This window comes from Rosa chinensis, chromosome 7 (assembly GCF_002994745.2).
Source record: "Rosa chinensis cultivar Old Blush chromosome 7, RchiOBHm-V2, whole genome shotgun sequence".
In the NCBI taxonomy this organism is placed as follows: domain Eukaryota; kingdom Viridiplantae; phylum Streptophyta; class Magnoliopsida; order Rosales; family Rosaceae; genus Rosa; species Rosa chinensis.
The window spans coordinates 53870188-53889644 of NC_037094.1; the positions used below are offsets into that span (position 1 = coordinate 53870188).

The window sequence follows — 19457 nt, forward strand, 5'->3', positions numbered from 1 at the left end:
ATATCGTCGTCTGCTAAGAAGCGGGCGATACCCGCTCTGATACCAAATGATGCGGGAAGCGTGAACACGATAGCAGGAGGCTCCATCAAGCGTCGAAAGCCATATGAGATGAGCTAGAATCCACTAGCAATTACGGACACAACCGTAAGAAACATAGAGAAACTTCTCCAATATTTGGTTTTTTATTGATAACTTGAATCAAAATTACAATCTAAGAGGTGCCTTATATATAGGGCACATAGCATAAACCTAATACAACTAGAAAATAAAAAGAATAATTTATTATAGACTAAAACTAGAAAACCTCATTAAATAAAAATCAGAAATAAAATCCTAGATACTAAAGAATATTACGCAAATATATAATTGGAATCCCCACCAAGATTTTGTTCAAGAATCCCGATATATCCAAAATAGTAATTTATGATTAATTCCATCATTAAGAAGTCTATTTGAATACCAGTTTTCAATATTCAAATTATTCTTCTTGATGTGAAGACGCTTCTTTCTTTTCGAGATTCTTTGTTGAAATTGGCTAAAATCTCGTTCTACATCACTATTCAGGACATCCACCACTAGGGTAAAAAGAAAAGGTGATAAGGGGTCACCTTGCCTTAATCCCCGGGAAGCACCAAATTTTCCTCTTGGTCTCCCATCTATCAGAATAGAAAAATTTGCTCACCTCAGATAACCCCCTACCCATTTTCTCCATCTGTCTCCAAAGCCTTTACTTTCCATAACATAATCCAAAAAGTTCCACTCTACGTGATCATACGCTTTCTCAAAGTCAATTTTGAACACCAGACTCTCTTTCTTCTTCTTCCTTGTCTCATCAACCACTTCGTTAGCCACCAAAACTGCATCTAATATTTGTCTCCCTTTTATGAAAGCGCCTTGGACACCAGAAATGGTGTCACTTAAAACCTCTCTCAATCTCCAAGCTAATACCTTTGCAATAATTTTATATAAGCTTGTTAATAAGCTAATAGGTCTGTAGTCCCCCACTTTTAGAGGATTTGCTTTCTTTGGTATAAGGCAGATGTATGTCTCATTCATCACCTTATTCACAACTCCATTTGTGTGAAATTCTGCCATAACATCTAATACCTCTCTTTTGACAACTTCCCAATTTCTTTGTATAGCTGCGAATGAAAATCCGTCTGGACCCGGAGATCTATCCGTGTCACACTCGAACACTGCTCTTTTAAGTTCTTCTTCTTCAAATGGTCTCTCCAGCCATCTTGCCTTCTCTACAGTTATTGGGTTCCAATGGAGGCCTTCAATTCTGAAGCTCACTTCCTCTTTGCTTGAATAGAGATTCTTGTAGAAGCAAATGATCTCTTCCTCTATCAAAGCCTCTTCTTCAACTACAATACCATTGCTTAATTCTAGCTTTTCAATAACATTTCTTTTTCTTCTGCCATTGACTAGCTTGTGGAAAAATCTTGTGTTGTTGTCTCCTTCTTTGGCCCATTTGCCTCCAGAAAATCTCCTCTCAGGGCTATCTCCTCCAGTCGCCCTCTTAAAACTTCCCTCCCCATTGTTTTTACCACACATATACCTGCACTCCTTTCTTCCTCATCCAGCTCGTTTATTCTTGCTTCCACCACTTTCTTTTCTTTCCCCATATCACTGAAAGTCTCTCGACTCCATATCTTGAATTTTCCTTTCACATTCTTGAGCTTTCTCATGAATCTAAAGCCTTTCCAGCCAACACAGTTTCTTTCATCCCACCACTTTCTAAAGTTTTCCTTGAAGAAAGGATGTTCCAACCACGTGTTTTCAAATCTGAAAGGTGTAGGACCCCATTTAACACTAATTGTGTCAAGCAAGATCGGGCAGTGATCAGAAGTTACTCTCGTAAGAGCCAATTGTCTTGAGTTTGGAAACATGGACTCCCAATCTGTAGAGTATAGAAATCTATCAAGTCTACACCAGATAGAATTCTCCCTTAAATTGGACCATGTGAATTCTGCTCTTTGAAGACTTGGATCACAAAGATTTGCCTCCCTTATGAAATCATTGAATGCCTGCATGCTACGGGTAGTTCTGCCACCACTTGATTTTTCGGAAGGGAATCGGACTACATTAAAATCCCCACATATGCACCACCTACTTCCACATAACCCATATAACCCTGCCAGTTTCTCCCAAAACATTATTTTTTCTCTATATTTGTTTGGGCCATATACTCCTGAAAGCAACAATCCAAGCCATCAACTCAAGCAATCTCTATTGATACAGAGTAAATCCCAACTACTGATTCTATCATAGAAACACATCTGGTGTTCCAAATCACCACCACACCACCAGATCTTCCCCACGATGGAATTGCTACCCAATCTTTGTACCGTGCTCCCCAGATGCTTCCAATTAATTAGTCTTCAATCTATTTCACCTTTTTTTGTTTCCTGTAGGATTACTATATCAGCCCCACTTTCAATCAACAAATTTTTAATCACCCTTCTTTTGTTCTTACTCCCCAACCCTCTTACGTTCCAGCTGAGAATCTTCATTTAAAGTTCTTGGATCCTCCCATCTCAACATTGACATTTAGCTGCATATTCGTCCAATCCTTCTTGGCTTTTGCATCAAGGCTATTCTTACTCTTCTACTTTTTCCTTGCATACACTTTCAACTTCATAGGCGCTAGGAACTTCCCAAATTTACCTATTTTTTGTAGGCCTGTGACATTCTTTTGAATTTGGTGTGAACTCTCGTTGGTTGAGTTTGTCCCCTCTTTTCTCTTAGGTTGCCTGGTTAAAGATTGAACTTCTTTCCTTGCTCGATTAACTTCTCCATCCTTGTTTGCCCCCTCTCCAGGGAAAAAATTATTCCCATCTTCCACCTTTCCTTCATCTTCTTGAATTGCTGCTGGGGTGTTACTAGTTGTTTGTCCTTCCATTTATGTGTGATTCTAATGTTACTCTTTCTTTTCATTTATGTGCTTATTAAACCAATTAAAATATCAAATATCGATAATTTCCTCAAATTTTTTGTTTTTTCTTTACAAGCATATTAATTTTCACGTCTGATATTTTGACTTTAGTTTCGAAATGGGAAATTGATGCCTTAATATTTCTCAAATAAAAGAGGGAAAGAAAGAGGAAGATTCTATGTATTGAGATATGATGCAATTCCTTCCTTCAGTTTGTCATTATTGTACGTTCTAAAACAAATAAAATAACTTAAACTAATTTAATTTCTTGTTTTGTATGATATCGTGACAAGAGGGAGATATATTAATTTCGAGCACGGAATATAGAGGGGTTTTTTTTTTTTTGAGTTGAATGAGGTTAAAACTTTATTGGAAATTGAGCACAAACTCAGGGTACATGCTTTTCAGCATCAATTACAGTATGAATAAAAGAAGGAACATAAAGGAAAAAGAAGTTCTGATCTTGTGCCGAAGCATAGCCTGCCAAAGCATGCGTACCCTTGTTTGCCTCCCTTTAAACATGAACAATTCTTGAACTGACCATAAGTGTTAAATCTTCACCTATATCCTCATAAAGCCTCCCAAGGAATGAGGTATTTAGAGTTCTAGCTTGAGTCAACTGTTGTTGCAAAACTAAGCAATCTGTCTCGAAAATAACAGGCTGTAAAGCTTGTTCTAGAGAAAATGTTACAGCTCCCCTACAAGCCAATAGCTCGGCATGTTCAGCAGATTGAACACGGTCTATTACCTTCCCAACTGCACTGACAAAATTACCATTGGCATCCCTAACCAAAAATCCAATAGCCGCTCTGCCATTCCCACCATTATATGCACCATCAAAATTCAATTTTACCCAACCTTGACGAGGTGCTTTCCATTTCAATTGTCTCCTCACAGTCTGAACTCGCTGTAACTTTGAGTTATGAAAGATGAAATTACTAAGTCTGCTAGAAGACATGAGAGCTATATCACAAGCTGAAGTGATTTTGTTTTCCCACACTCTAACATTCCGTTCTTTCCAGATTCCCCAAATCAAAAATAAAAGCTGAGCAAAGGCATTCTTTGACAGTTTCTCAGAGCAAAACGTCAACCAACTCAAGGCATCCAAATCATCAGAATCAGTCCCTAGACAACAACCCTTGATGCTAACATTGGTACTAAACACATCTCTTGTAAAAGTACAATTACGACACATATGAATAACTGTCTCTGCATTAGCATTGCACATAACACAAATCTGAGACTCCAACTCCACATGTCTAGAAGCTAATTGGTCCCTAGTAGGCAAGATATTATCACAAATTTTCCATGCAATAACCCTCGCAGAACTAGGCATCTTAGCATTCCAAATTTTTTTTCCAAACTCGCTGATTAGCCACAACAGAAGGGGGAAGACTAGAAGCATTTTTTGAGAAGGCAAAATGATAAGCTGATTTGACAGTGAACATACCTTTTCTCTCAAAATGCCATGTTAACCTGTCTTTTGGTTTTCTAGAGCTCAAAGGAATAGCAAGTATTGCTTCTACATCCTCAGGAGTAAAAATGGAACGCACCTTGCTCTCATTCCAATTACTTGGAGGAGTAATCAGGTCATCCACCATATTCACATTATGTTGACTCACTAAAGCACCAAAAGGCTTATGAGCAGGTAACTTGGGTATCCAGGCATCGTTCCATACAGAGACATTATGTCCATTACCCACCTGCCAAAAAGCACTAGTCTGGATAAAATCCCTTGTAGCAAAAATACTACGCCAAGAATAAGAAGGTGAAGCATGCGCAGTAGCATTCCAAAAATCACCCTCAGGATAATAACGCGCCTTATATAATTGTGCCATCAAAGACTCCGGATTAGAGACCACCCTCCGTGCTTGCTTAGCAAGCATAGACATATTAAAATCAGACAAGCTTCTGAACCCCAATCCTCCCACTTCTTTGGCATGACATAAATCATCCCACTTTTTCCAGTGAATTTTACACTTATCTGAGGTACTACCCCACCAGAATCTTGCACACATCTGTTCCAAATCCTCACAAAAATTCTTTGTAAGTTGGAAGACACTCATAGCTTGGTTAGGAAGAGCCTGAGCCACAACTCGAATTAAGATATCCTTACCAGCACCACTAAGTAATTTGCCTTGCCAAAGCTTCAACTTCTCACCAAGCCCGGCCTCTCCTTAATATACTCGAATGTAGCAGTCTTCTTGCATCCCACATAAGTAGGCAAGCCAAGATACCTTTCATGAGAATCCACAATCTCTATGCCAAGCAAATGAGCCACAGAATTTTGAACAGGTTCACCAACATTCTTACTAAAGACAATTGAGTTTTTTTGGAAATTTACCACTTGACCAGAAGCTCTTCCATACACTTCAATCATCTCCTTAATTTGAAAGCAAGCCTCAGAAGTAGCTTGGGCATAAAGCATGCTGTCATCTGCAAATAAAAGATGGTTCACATACGGGGCATTTTGACAGATTGCAATACCTGGAAGCAAACCCAACTCTTGTTTCTATTGTAGCAAGGCCGAGAAACCCTCAGCCCCAAGTAGAAATAAATAAGGGGAGAGGGAATCTCCCTGTCTCAACCCTCGAGAAGGAATTACATAACCTCGAGGCTTACCACGTACCAGAAAAGAGTATCTCACAGAGGTGACACATTGCATAACAACTTCAATCCAAACCGGAGCAAAACCAAAACGCAACAACACTTTGCATAAGAAAGTCCATTCCATTCGATCATAAGCCTTGCTGAGATCTAACTTTAGAGCCATATATCCATCTTGACCCTGCCTTTTATATGAACAAAATGAGCCACTTCATTTGCTACTTAGATATTATCAGTAATTAATCTCCCTAGCACGAAAGCACTTTGGAAAGGAGAAATAAAAGCAGGCAAGAAGACATTCAATCTGTTGGCAATTACCTTCGAACATAACTTGTAGATCATGTTGCATAAAGCAATAGGTCTCAAATCCCCCATCGACTCTGGATTTTGCACTTTAGGAATTAAACAGATGTGCGTGAAATTTATTTGCTTCAACAAAGCTCCAGTATGCAAAAAAATTTGAACAGCTGCAGTAACATCTTTACCTATAGCTTCCCAGTAATGTTGAAAAAATAAAGGTGGCATACCGTCTGGCCTTGGGGATTTAGTAGGATACATTTGGAACAACGCACACCGCACTTCTTCCTCTGTATACTGCGCACACAGACTCTGATTCATCTCCTCAGTGACACAGGGCTTGATAGCAGCTAAAGTAAATTCCACTGCCTCACTATCCAGAGAAGAGGCTGTGAACATTTTGGAAAAATAAGAGGTAACTACCCTCTCCATACCATCATCATCATCCTTCCAATTTCCTTCAGCATCAAACAAACCCAAAAGAGAATTTTTCCTCTTTCTGTTAGCTGCCTTCCTGTGAAAGAAACCACTATTTCTGTCTCCTTCCTATAGCCAAGTAACCTTCGCTCGTTGCTTCCAAAAAGCCTCTTCTTGGGATAACAGATCCTGCAATGAAACCATTAGAGTTTTCTTCTCGTCCTGAAGTTCGATAGTTAACTGTTTACCCATCAAAAACTCCAATCGGCCCCGTACTTCAAACATTTGCTGCTTCCAAAATCTACAAGTTTGCTGCTGCCATGTTTCTAGAGCTCGACATGTACATATAATCATCTGGTCAACGCATACATTGGAACCCCTTCAAAATCAGTTTCCCACTTGTCTAGCACCAACGGATCACACTCTTCATGCTGTAGCCAAAAAGATTCAAATTTGAATCTATGTCTATGTGGTCGTTTAGGTAGTGGAACATTGCTAGCCTGAAGTAAGATCGGTGTATGATCTGAGTCACTTGGGGCAAGGATCTGGACCCTAGAATGCCCAAAAACATCTCTCCAACTTGCAGTTGCGACTGCCCTATCAAGTCTGAGTTGAGTCTCAGAATTCCACCAAGTCATTTTTGCCCCCTGGAACCCTAAATCAATCAACTCACTGTACCCCAAAGCTTCCCTAAAACCACGCATCTGCCGTTCAGGACAAACTGGACCACCAATTTTCTCACCATTGTTCAATATCTCTTTGAAGTCCCCGACGATGACCCAAGGAAGGGAATCAAGATCACATAAGTCTCTGATTAGTTGCCAAGATAAGTCACGCTCACTAGTATGAGCATAACCATAAAAACCTGTGAGTCTCCAACGAGGTTCACTAGGGCCACTACTAACTTCCATGTCAATATGATGCGCTGAGAAAGTGCGCACCCGCAGCACTATATCATCCATCTAGAACACCCCCAATCCACCGGACTGCCCATCACTCAGAACTTCTTTATAATGCGCAAACCCTAACTCTTGATGAAGATCCTTAAAATGTCCAGTCTGGCTTATTTTTGTTTCACATAGAAAAACAATTTGAGGCTAGTTTTGAGCGATCAAATCGCGCAAGGCTCTCGTAGTAGTGGAGTTGCAGATCCCCCTGCAGTTCCAACTCAAAATATCCATACACAAGGATTGATGAAAGGCGCTAATCTTCGGGAAGAAGAAAAGGAAACCCTAGGTCACAGACGCGGCTAGGTCAGATAAGTATACGAAATATAGAAGTTGAGAAAGAAATGAAGAAAAGCGTCGAAATTGAAGTTCAAATACGAATTGAAGACTCGGCGAATTTTCTGCCGTGCCGCCATCACTGGCAACCACCACTTTGGTGGTTCCACCACCAATCATGGGACCCACTTGAGTCTACTAACTCAATAACTCATTCCATCCTATGATTCCTATCATGTCATACTTTGCTCACCATTATTTCCTATAACAAATCTAAATCTTTTAAATCTAAAAAGGAAAACAATTTGATCAATCAACCCCCGGTCATCTTCAGGTAGTAATCTTTTTTCTTTTCTTTTTTTGCCAGGGGCCTGAGTTTGGAAGTAAGAATTATTTTTGTCTCCAAGATTAATCCATTTTGATCTTGCTCTTTTTTGAAGCCAAAAAATTTCTCCAGCAGAAGCTAGATCATGTAATTATTTTGTGATAGTAGATTCTTGATGCAAATGTTCAATGATATGGTCAGAAGTATAAGATAGTTGCTCATTTTTCAGATCAGTTACGAGATTCTTTTCTCTGAAAGAGATTACCATAAGTTAACCTATGCCAACACTCTTTCTTAAGTCTACTAAGGTGCCCGCTCCATTATCAAAGATTCAAAGGTCTCAGTCAATCACTCCATTTATTCTGAAAAGAAAATTAGCCTCTCCATCAACCCACAGCATCTTCCTTTTTTTTTTTTTGTTCCTGCCCAGGTGTTTTGTTTCGATCTTCTTCCATTCTCATCTGCTGCAATACCATCAAAAAACACAACCCAGAAGATAGTAGCTATAGCTCTAGTACTAGTATGTCTGCTCAAGCTCCCACCATTCCTCTCCTCACTCCTTACAAACTGGGAAAGTTCAATCTCTCTCATCGGTACGTACTTGCCTAATCTTTGCTTCAGTATTATATAATTTCATCCATCAAGATGGCTAAGAGCCCAAGAATATAGTTTTAGTTTATTTTCTATATAGCAGGGGCCTTATGTTCTGATTTAAAGTGGTTCTTCTCCACATAGTAATAGGCGTTTGTTATGTCCCAGTTGGCTAACAAGAAAAATGAAGGTGTTTCTGCTTCTGTTTTTTCAAATTAAGTGTGAAGCATAGTAATACAGTTTATATTGCTCTGATGCTTTTACTTCTGCATGCTATGTGGTCTGTGTACTTCTCTTGGAAAAAGCCTCTTATAGTATCAAAATGCTGCATTCTTTACAAGTTTGGGTGTACCGAGTCCGTTTAATAGTCGGGTGTCTAGCCTTCTTGCTCATAAGAATTCCTATGCATTTGGGATTTTTCAAAACCGGGGCTGGTGGTGCAACTACATCTTTTTAAATAAGATTTGACACAAATATTATGAAGGTATCAAAATAATATAATTTGGAATGTTCTGACATTAGCATCATATCAAGAAGCACCAAAACGTAAATGCAAGATCTGCATAAATGTTGCCTAGCTAGGACTAATACATCGTTTGATTTCCTCTCGACCTGGATGATACGTTCATGGGGTTTGAATCACATGAAGGATTTACACACCTGAATCAGTACTTCCCTTGTACGAATTACCTTGAGTTCATGAAGGGATATGATGCCGGAAATAGACCAATTTTATATCACCCTTCAATTAGAATTAGAAAAAGCAATGTCTCCTTGCATAATATGGATTCCAAACATTGATGATCTAGATGTGAATGAGTGGGTTACTGATCCCTCGGTTTATTAGTGAACTATCTCTCTAGGGATTGTGAATATTTTGATATTAGATGTGATTTATCAACTAGTAAACGTACGTTGTGTCTTAATTTTCAGTCTCAATTGTTTAATAACTTCTTTACTGTGTGGTTACACTTGTTAAAATTTTCTTGCTAAGCAAGATTCCAAAGGATTAGGGGCATGAAGGGTAATACTAACATTTTCCTTTGAAACCTACTGACCTACAACGGGCCACATAGGTGTATACTGCTTCAGTACCCTACCCAGAATGTTCATAAGATGCTCGTACTTATAAATCATATAGTTGCTTTCTCTTCTCCAGAGTTGTTTTGGCACCCTTGACTAGATGGAGATCATACAACAATCTTCCTCAACCGCATGCCATCTTATATTACTCTCAGCGAACAACCAATGGGGGTCTTTTAATAGCTGAAGCCAGTGGAGTTTCTGACACAGCTCAAGGGTAAATTTAGTTAGGGTGGCTTTCTAGTTTCATTGATGATTTCATATCTAATGACAAACATCCCCTTGAGTGTGTAGTGTTTTTCACATGCGAAGGTTTGCGGATATGCCTGGTTTATGGTCAAAGGAACAAGTTGAAGCATGGAAACCCATAGTTGATGCAGTTCATGCTAAAGGTGGTGTATTCTTCTGTCAGATCTGGCATGCGGGAAGAGTTTCAAATAGTGGTGCGTTCTTCACACAGACATTTATCACTTCACTTTCATAGTTTTCTATGATGTACAATTGCGAACATAAGTGTTCGAAAATTAGAGCATTGGCGCATCAGGTTCTTTAATTTATCATGAAAAGCATTTTCAGAAAAAACTCTGTTGCAATGAAAGAAGCTCAGAATTCAGCGCAAGTGTAGAAGTGAATGGATTTGACTGTTGATAGTGTTGCTTAATCTGCCGTACATTCATTTATGACTTGCCAAGATCCGAGGTTGGTGTTGATAAACAGAACCATGATATGCTGATTGCTGAACCATGCATAATTTAGTTAGCTTGATGGCAAGTAATAGTACCTTTTGTCATCATCTTCATCAATATTGGTGATGCTTCTGCTATTAGAGCATATGTAGCAGTAAGCACTGCCTATAGGCTGAAAATATATAAAGGCTGATACTATTCACATGAATTGCCTTTGCCTTCATGTTTTTTATGCAGCAATTAAAGGCAATAATAATAGGCAAAGTATACTTTTAAATATAAAATCTATTTTAATAGGATTTTGAATTATCTTTGAATAAGATGATGACTTGATACCATTATTTAACAATTTTTTATACAAATATGGTGCGGTCTCCCTTTTCATGTCGGGCAATTGAGAAGGCAAGAGTTGCCTCTTGAATTGGTTGGGCAGGTGGGCCCCACCACCTTACCTTAGACTATTTCAACCCGTTGCATTGGATTTTTTGCTCAAGTTGACCAAAAGGCGGCCTTTTTGGTATTCACATCACCTACCGCTGCATATGGTCTTATGGCTGCTATTGATCACTCATTAGTGGATTTGATAATCCTCAGACAAAGTCTCTTGTGTTCAGATTGTGATTCTTATCTCTTATACTTTCAGTTTTTCAAACAAATGGTCAGCTCCAATTTCTTGTACTGACAAGCCACTAACCCCTCAAGTACTATCTGATGGTGTTGACGTTGCTGAATTCACTCCTCCAAGGCAATTAAGGACAGATGAAATCCCACAAATTGTCAATGACTTTAGACTTGCTGCACTGAATGCAATCGAAGCTGATAATTTTCCTTCAACTTGATTATGAAATAAAACTTGGAAATTTGATTTTGAGCTCAGGCAAACTATACTTTGATTAACTGATCAAGTGTAGTAAAAGGGATAGACTTACTCAAATAGATACATGCAGATTAGTTCCATACATATTCTATGAGGTTTAATTGATATATATCGGCAGAAACTACATAAACACATGATGGCATGAAGTGAATTCGACTCCCAAAAAAAAAAACAGAGTTATTCTTGATCCGGAGGATCAAAAATAGTTTTGGCAGTTGAAAATGGAAAAAGGTACCTCTTTTCTTGTGTAATAAAAAGATGGTTGATATCTTCCAAATTGAAGATTTGATTTTAGTTCTCTAAATCACTCCTTGGTGTTCAAATTGTTGGCGTGAGTCACTCTCCATAATTGCAGTATAATTAGGATTGTATAGTTAATTATAAGGAGAATATTATGTAGTTAAGGGGGAGAATATCACTGTGTAATTAGTTTCCTATTAGGAATGTGTATACTTTGTATATGTAATCCATCTTTGGAGAAGATCAATACATCAGAAATTCCCAAACTTCCTCTTTGCCTTTGTTCTATTTGACTTGGAATCAAAGCATAGATCCGTCTAGACTCTGTTCGTTTGTTTCCGCTGCAAATTTGTCTTTGTACTCTTTTAGAGTTTGTCCTTTGTCTTCATCCTCTGTGCCTTTTGCCCTAAAACCCTAAAGTTTGCAATACCTTGCGGTCAATCTCTCCTTCCTTACCCGTGTCAAATTTTGTGGTTTGTGTTGCTGCTTGAAGAAGAAGAATGGCAGATTTGTCCCTTAGTTCGTTGTTCAACAGTCAGGTGACTTGCAACTTTTGTAAAACTATTGGCCACTACAAGAGTCAATGCCCCAAGTTGCTAAGACTCAACTCTAATAACTCTGGTTGGAAAAGAAGTAACAATGATCAGAAAAGCAAGGCGGCAATCCAACTGGTGCAGGAGCAAGAACCTGATTTCTATGATGTGGAGGGTCAAGATCAATCTAAGGGTAATGTTTCCCTAATTCAGGAGAATTGAGGTAAAATTGGTGTCGCTTTAAATGTTTCTGGCTTTACTGGTAGTAATACATGGATAATTGATTCTGGTGCGTCTGATCATATGACCTATGATAAGTCTTTCTTCGTCATGTTGTCCTCCCCATCCATAATACATGTCTCTAATGCCAATGGTGAGTCCTTTCCGGTCTTAGGAATTGGGTCAGTCCAGGTTACACCTTCCGTTACTCTTTATAATGTCCTCTATGTACCCTCTTTATCTCATCATCTTTTGTCTGTGTCTCAATTAAACATACTAAACAAATGCTCTATCACCTTTTATCATATGTATGTTATCTTTAAATGTTTCTGGCTTTACTGGTAGTAATACATGGATAATTGATTCTGGTGCATCTGATCATATGACCTATGATAAGTCTTTCTTCATCACGTTGTCCTCCCCATCCATAATACATGTCTCTAATGCCAATGGTGAGTCCTTTCCGGTCTTAGGAATTGGGTCAGTCTAGGTTACACCTTCCGTTACTCTTTATAATGTCCTCTATGTACCCTCTTTATCTCATCATCTTTTGTCTGTGTCTCAATTAAACATACTAAACAAATGCTCTATCACCTTTTATCATATGTATGTTATCTTTAAATGTTTCTGGCTTTACTGGTAGTAATACATGGATAATTGATTCTGGTGCATCTGATCATATGACCTATGATAAGTCTTTCTTCGTCACGTTGTCCTCCCCATCCATAATACATGTCTCTAATGCCAATGGTGAGTCCTTTCCGGTCTTAGGAATTGGGTCAGTCCAGGTTACACCTTCCGTTACTCTTTATAATGTCCTCTATGTACCCTCTTTATCTCATCATCTTTTGTCTGTGTCTCAATTAAACATACTAAACAAATGCTCTATCACCTTTTATCATATGTATGTTATCTTTAAATGTTTCTGGCTTTACTGGTAGTAATACATGGATAATTGATTCTGGTGCATCTGATCATATGACCTATGATAAGTCTTTCTTCGTCACGTTGTCCTCCCCATCCATAATACATGTCTCTAATGCCAATGGTGAGTCCTTTCCGGTCTTAGGAATTGGGTCAGTCCAGGTTACACCTTCCGTTACTCTTTATAATGTCCTCTATGTACCCTCTTTATCTCATCATCTTTTGTTTGTGTCTCAATTAAACATACTAAACAAATGCTCTCTCACCTTTTATCATATGTATGTTATCTTTAAATGTTTCTGGCTTTACTGGTAGTAATACATGGATAATTGATTCTGGTGCGTCTGATCATATGACCTATGATAAGTCTTTCTTCGTCACATTGTCCTCCCCATCCATAATACATGTCTCTAATGCCAATGGTGAGTCCTTTCCGGTCTTAGGAATTGGGTCAGTCTAGGTTACACCTTCCATTACTCTTTATAATGTCCTCTATGTACCCTCTTTATCTCATCATCTTTTGTCTGTGTCTCAATTAAACACACAAAACAAATGCTCTATCACCTTTTATCCTATGTATGTTATCTTTCAAGATCTGTGCACTCGGGTGATAATTGGCAAGAGAGATCTGAGGGAGAGACTGTTTCACTTGGATTGCATGTACGGAGGACCGACACAAGCACCATCAAGTCCACAATGCAAGGTCATGTTTCCCTGACATTGAGTTCTGATCAGATGAATGAATTGTGGTTGTGGCATCGCCGTTTGGGCCACCCAACCTTTGGTGTCATGAAGAAGTCCATGCCTTCCCTTTTTTTGGGAATAAGTGATTCTAGTCTACATTGTGAAACTAGCCAAGAGTCATAGGTCTAGTTATCCTTCTAGCTTTCAGTCTAGTACAATGCCTTTTGAATTAATTCATTCCAATTTATGGGGACCATCCAAAAATTCAACTCTGGAATGCATTATTTTGTTTTATTCATTGATGACTTCACCAAATTAACTTGGGTTCACTACAACAAATCTGGGCTTTTACCGCCTAAAATTTATGGCGTCCATTGACTGCGCGCCGTAAAAGACTTGCCTCGTTGGTCTTTTACGGCGTGCTACGAATGTATGCCGTAAATAATGTGTTCGTGTTGGTCTTTCACAGCGTGCTTTTATTGCATGCCATAAATGTTACTTTACATTTACGGCATCCTTATAATGTGCGCCGTAAATAAGGTTAATAATTTTGAGATCCCGCTTATTTTTTTTGGGTTAAATTCTAATTTCCCACCCAATCTCTTACTAAAGAATTTCACACTTGACAAAGTCACAAAACAGACGCTCGACCCAAACCCAGACGCTATCAGCTCTCCCTTCGTCTCTCTTCTCTCTCACCCTTCTTCTCTTAATCCTTGTTCAAACTAATCCAATCATCCAAGGTGGGTGAATACCTCTGTCTCATCTCCCCCAAACTAAATTAGGGTTTCTTTCAGACCAGAGGATGAACACGCATGATGTGAATCAATAAAATATGATTTTGCTTTTGGCTGTAAAGTAAGGTAGCACCGGAAGGGCGAGTCTATCACCACGGTTGCCTACTTGGATTCGGTCGAAATGGGCATACCCTTGCCATGATGTTCAGTTCCTCGATTTCAAGGGTTTCTCTAGTTTCCGATATTGCCCTCTTCAGGTATGTTTTTCTACATGTATCTGCCTTTGATCCTTTCTTCTTGAATTATTCAATTGCTGATTTTGGTTTATATTTAGTAAATGTTGCTTTCAATTTGTATGAGACTTGCTTGGTCGGTTGCGTTTCTGATCGGACTGTGTGTTTCCTTTTGTAATTCCTTATAGATCTGTCCATGTTTATCTTTCAATTGGGTCAATTTTTAAGAACTGAGTTAGGTAAGATTAGTTTCAGATTCAAAGATTTTGTCTGCTAAGAATACAACTGAATTGTTAAAGTTCAGACGTTAAAATATGATAAAATGGGAAATATGTGGAGATGTGATGTTTTTACACATTTCCCTCACTGCAATTTATCTGTTAACTTCTGTATATTAAATGCCAAGTTCATGCATGAAATTCACTTTTATGACGACAAAAAATAACAAATAATGGAATCACATTTAATGCATTAAAGTTGGAAATGCACAAAGATTCTTCTCTATTGTTATGTAATATACTGAACTGTCTTTTTTCCCCAATAGTCATATGCATATTATTTGTTTCTGGCAGGGAGAAAGCTTTTATAACCCATATATTCCTGTGGTTTTAGAGCAGTTGACTGACCAAGGACTGATTGTGGAAAGCGAGGGTGCTCGTGTAATCCATCTTGAGGGTTTTAACATCCCCCTTATTGTTGTGAAGAGCAATGGCAGTTATAATTATGCTTCCACTGATTTGGCAGCTCTTTGGTTTGTCAATTATTAAATTTTGATATTCAATGAAATTTCGGATTATATGTCTAAGAGCTGTTAACTTGTTGAGGAGAAAGCTGGTTGAAATATACAGGTATCGACTTAATGAGGAGAAAGCTGAATGGATCATATATGTCACTGATGTTGGGTTTTTGTGCTGATTCTATTAATTATTAGTCAGTATACTACGAGTTTCCTGTGTATGTATTTATTTTCTATTTTCAATGCTTGATTTAGAGTTTTATTCTTGCATCTTTTCTGATAATATATTTTGACAGTTATGCTGATCTGAGGAACAACAGTTATGCTTGTTTTGACAGGTATTGATTTGGATTCCTTCTTGTCAGTGTTCAAGATTTCAGGACTTCACGAAAAATACTATCATAACAGTACGAGTCAATCATATTCTTTTAGTGCTTTTGTTCTATATTGATTTGCATTTGATTAAATCAAGCATCTCCATAGTTTGATATACCCGCATAAAACTTTGTAGCTGGTCACCTATCTAGTGGAGGGGATACTTTTGTTGATGGAGCTGCCATTGCAGTAGCAAGAGCATTGCCTACTTGGTCAGATAGGGATATGTCTCCAATCCAAGCATGGAAAGACGAGAGACAAAGGAATTATATGAAGAATGTCAACAGATGCTTGCTGCATTTCCTAACAACTCTAAGGAAGACCAAAATATCCTTAGTAAGCCTGCTACACGAATCCTTATTTATGGGAAAGTTGTTTTAATTAGATTGGAAATTCATTCTTGTGGTACATTTAATTAGTTTATAATCTGTCCAATTCACCATATCATTATTCTTTTGAATAAGAATGCACACATCGTAATCTGAAAGGTTTTGCTAATACTTGATATCTCTAATTGATATTGTTCGTTGTTTCATGTTTTTTTCTTTGCCTGGGCTTTTTGTTAAATATGGGGACTGGAGAAGTATGACATGACAAAGTTATTTACTAGTGTATTTGCTTCACTTCCAGATGATGTGAAACTTGACGACATACTCAATGAGAAGATGGCTTTAGTTCAACAATTCATTCGACCAGCTTTACTTCAACCTTTTGCTGAAAGCATGGATAAATGAATGGCTTCAGTGGTGTGATATTATGTGTTACAGATTTCATTTTGACATTTTGTACTCATCTCATAGAGTTAATTCTAAGAGATATATGTAGTGACATCTATTAGGGATGAAGATTTTATGAAATTTTTATGAAGTGTTAGTTATGAAATGAGGGTGATAAGAATATATGGCAATCGAGCAAATAGATTTTTTTTTGTTTGTTTGAGAAGACCTCATTTACGGCGCACTTAACTCAGAGTTCAGTCACTCATTTACGGCATGCAGTGTATGCCTTAAGTATGAGGGCTTTTACGGCGTGCAATGTGGGCCGTAAATGACCAAAATGACATTTGTGGAACCACTTTTATGGCGTGTTAATTGTTCTTTTATGACGCATTTTTGCACGCTGTAAAAGACATATCTCTTTTACTGCGCGAGCTTTTACAGCCTATTTTTGTGCGCCGTAAATAGGTTTTTACGGCGCACATGGTGGGCCGTAAAAGACCAATTTTGGTGGTTGTTTTGCTTAAGTCAAAAGATGCAGTTTTCTCTGCCTTTACAGCATTCCATAATCTTGTTCGTACCCAATATGATGCTCGTATTAAGGTCTTTCGGTCTAATAATTAGGGGGAGTTTGTTAACCATTCATTTCGTGATTACTTCCAATCTCATGGAATTGTTCACCAAACCACTTGCCCACAAACACCAGAACACAATGGGTTCTCTGAGCAAACGAATCATCATTTGTTAGCGCCCTTCTCCTTAGTGCCAATATGCCTAAATACATTTGGGGAGAGGAAGTGTTGTGTGCCTCCCATCTTATTAATCATCTCCCATCTTCCTCTCTTCAAGGTCGTATTCCATTCGAGGTATTGTCTAGTTATGTCTCTATCCCATCTCTTAATACCCTTCCTGCTCGTGTCTTTGGTTGTGTAGCATATGTCCATCTATATAAGAACCAACGTTCTAAGTTTGATGCAAGGGCTCTCAAGTGTGTCTTTGTCAGGTATGGGACTCAGCAGAAAAGATACAAGTGTTATCATCCTCCCTCTCAACGATTTTATGTCACCATGGATGTGACATTCAGTGAGGATACATGTTATTTTCCACCTTCTATGACTCATAGTCAGGGGGAGAAGGGTGTTTTTTATGAAGGACAGTGCCAAACAGGGCCAATGATCGATCAATTTATCTCAAACGATCAATCGTTTAGTGAAGAGAAAGTGTCCAACGCCTCAGAAACCAACGACACTCCTGCAAAAATAGAAAATACAATTGTTGAACAGAACGTTGCGAGTTCCAAAACAGAAAAGGAAATTGCTGAATAGTCTAGCCTTCGCCATGCAACTACAGAACAGAGCATTGTAAGTTCCGAATCAGAAAAGGCAATTGCTGAATCGTCTACTCTTAGCCATGCAGCTACCGAACAGAGCATTGTGAATTCCGAAACAGAAAAGACAATTGCCGAATCGTCTACCCTTTAAGAAGAAGCTCCTAATCATTTAATCTCTCCCTCTCCATAAGTTGTCTCCCCTGTTCAATCTTCATATGAGGTACGTAGTAGTTTGCCTTTATCTGATAGTGTTACTCCTTTAACTGATTCTACACATGTTCAAACATGAGTTTTACTAGAACAGTCCAATCGTGGCCAGCCTACCAAGAAATATGAACCAAGTTTGTGTGCTAAGACCAAATATCCTGTAGCTAGTTATGTGTCTACTCATAGGTTGTCTAAACCATATGTAGCATTTGTGAATCAATTATCTTCTGTGTCACTTCCTAGTAAAGTGCAGGATGCAATGAAGGACGAGAAGTGGGCAAAAGCAATGGCTGTGGAGATGGATGCACTTGAAAAAAATCAAATGTGGGAGTTAATTAGTATCACTACCTCCCGGAAAGAAAACAGTTGGGTGCCGATGGGTGTATACAGTGAGGCACAATTCAGATAGTTCGGTGGACAGATATAAGGCAAGGTTAGTAGCAAAGGGCTATACCCAAAAGTATGGTGTGGACTATGATGAAACTTTTGCACCAGTAGCAAAGATCAATACAATCCGGGTACTTCTGTCTCTAGCAACTAATCTTGATTGGCCTCTTCGACAATTTGATGTTAAAAATGCCTTCTTGCATGGTGATTTAAATGAAGAAGTATACATGGACTTGCCTCCGAGATATGGTACTTCCACTGGAGTCAAGGTGGTTTGTCATTTAAGGAAGTCCCTATATGGCCTCAAACAATCTCCAAGAGCTTGGTTTGGTTGATTCACGACATTCATGAGGAGGATTGGGTACAGGCAAAGCAACTCAAATCATACCCTATTCCTTCAGCATCAGAAGGGTAACGTTACAGGTTTAATTATTTATGTGGATGACATGGTGGTGACAGGTAATGATCTTGAGGAGATAAGAAGTTGCAGACTGCATTGTCAGCAGAATTTGAAATGAAAGACTTGGGGAGTACGTTGAAATATTTCTTGGGAATTGAAGTTGCTAGAGGAAAAAACTGTATTATGTTGAGCCAGAGAAACTATGTCCTTGACTTATTAGCAGAGACGGGTATGCTCGATTGCCAACCAGCTGACACACCCATTGAGCATAACCATCGGTTAGCTGAGTATCCAGATCAAGTACCTACGAATAAGGCAAGATATCAGAGATTAGTTGGAAGATTAATTTATTTGTCACACACTAGACCAGACTTAGCTTATGCAGTTAGTGTTGTGAGTCAGTTCATGCATAATCCTAGTAGGGCTCATATGGAAGCTGTAGTTCGGATCTTGAGGTACTTGAAGTCTGCTCCTGGAAGAAGGTTGGTGTTTTCTAAGCATAGGCATTTGGATGTTTTGGGGTATACAGATGCAGACTGGGCAGGTTGTATAACTGATCGATGGTCCACTTCTTGATACTTTACGTTTTTAGGTGGGAATTTAGTTACTTGGAAGAGTAAGAAGCAGAAGGTGGTGGCCCTTTCTAGTGCTGAAGCAGAATATAGAGGAATAGCTCGTGGAGTTTGTGAGAT

General features: G+C 38.6%; 1 protein-coding gene across 1 annotated transcript in view; it reads left to right on the plus strand.

Moving 5' to 3' along the window:
• Positions 1-8329: 8329 nt before the first annotated feature.
• Positions 8330-19457, plus strand: part of LOC112176850 (12-oxophytodienoate reductase 2) — a 37331-nt gene continuing 26203 nt past the window's right edge. Inside the window, 4 exon segments of the mRNA XM_040511510.1 lie at positions 8330-8400; positions 9558-9698; positions 9794-9928; positions 10811-10984. Coding sequence (XP_040367444.1) covers positions 8330-8400; positions 9558-9698; positions 9794-9928; positions 10811-10984 — 521 coding nt within the window.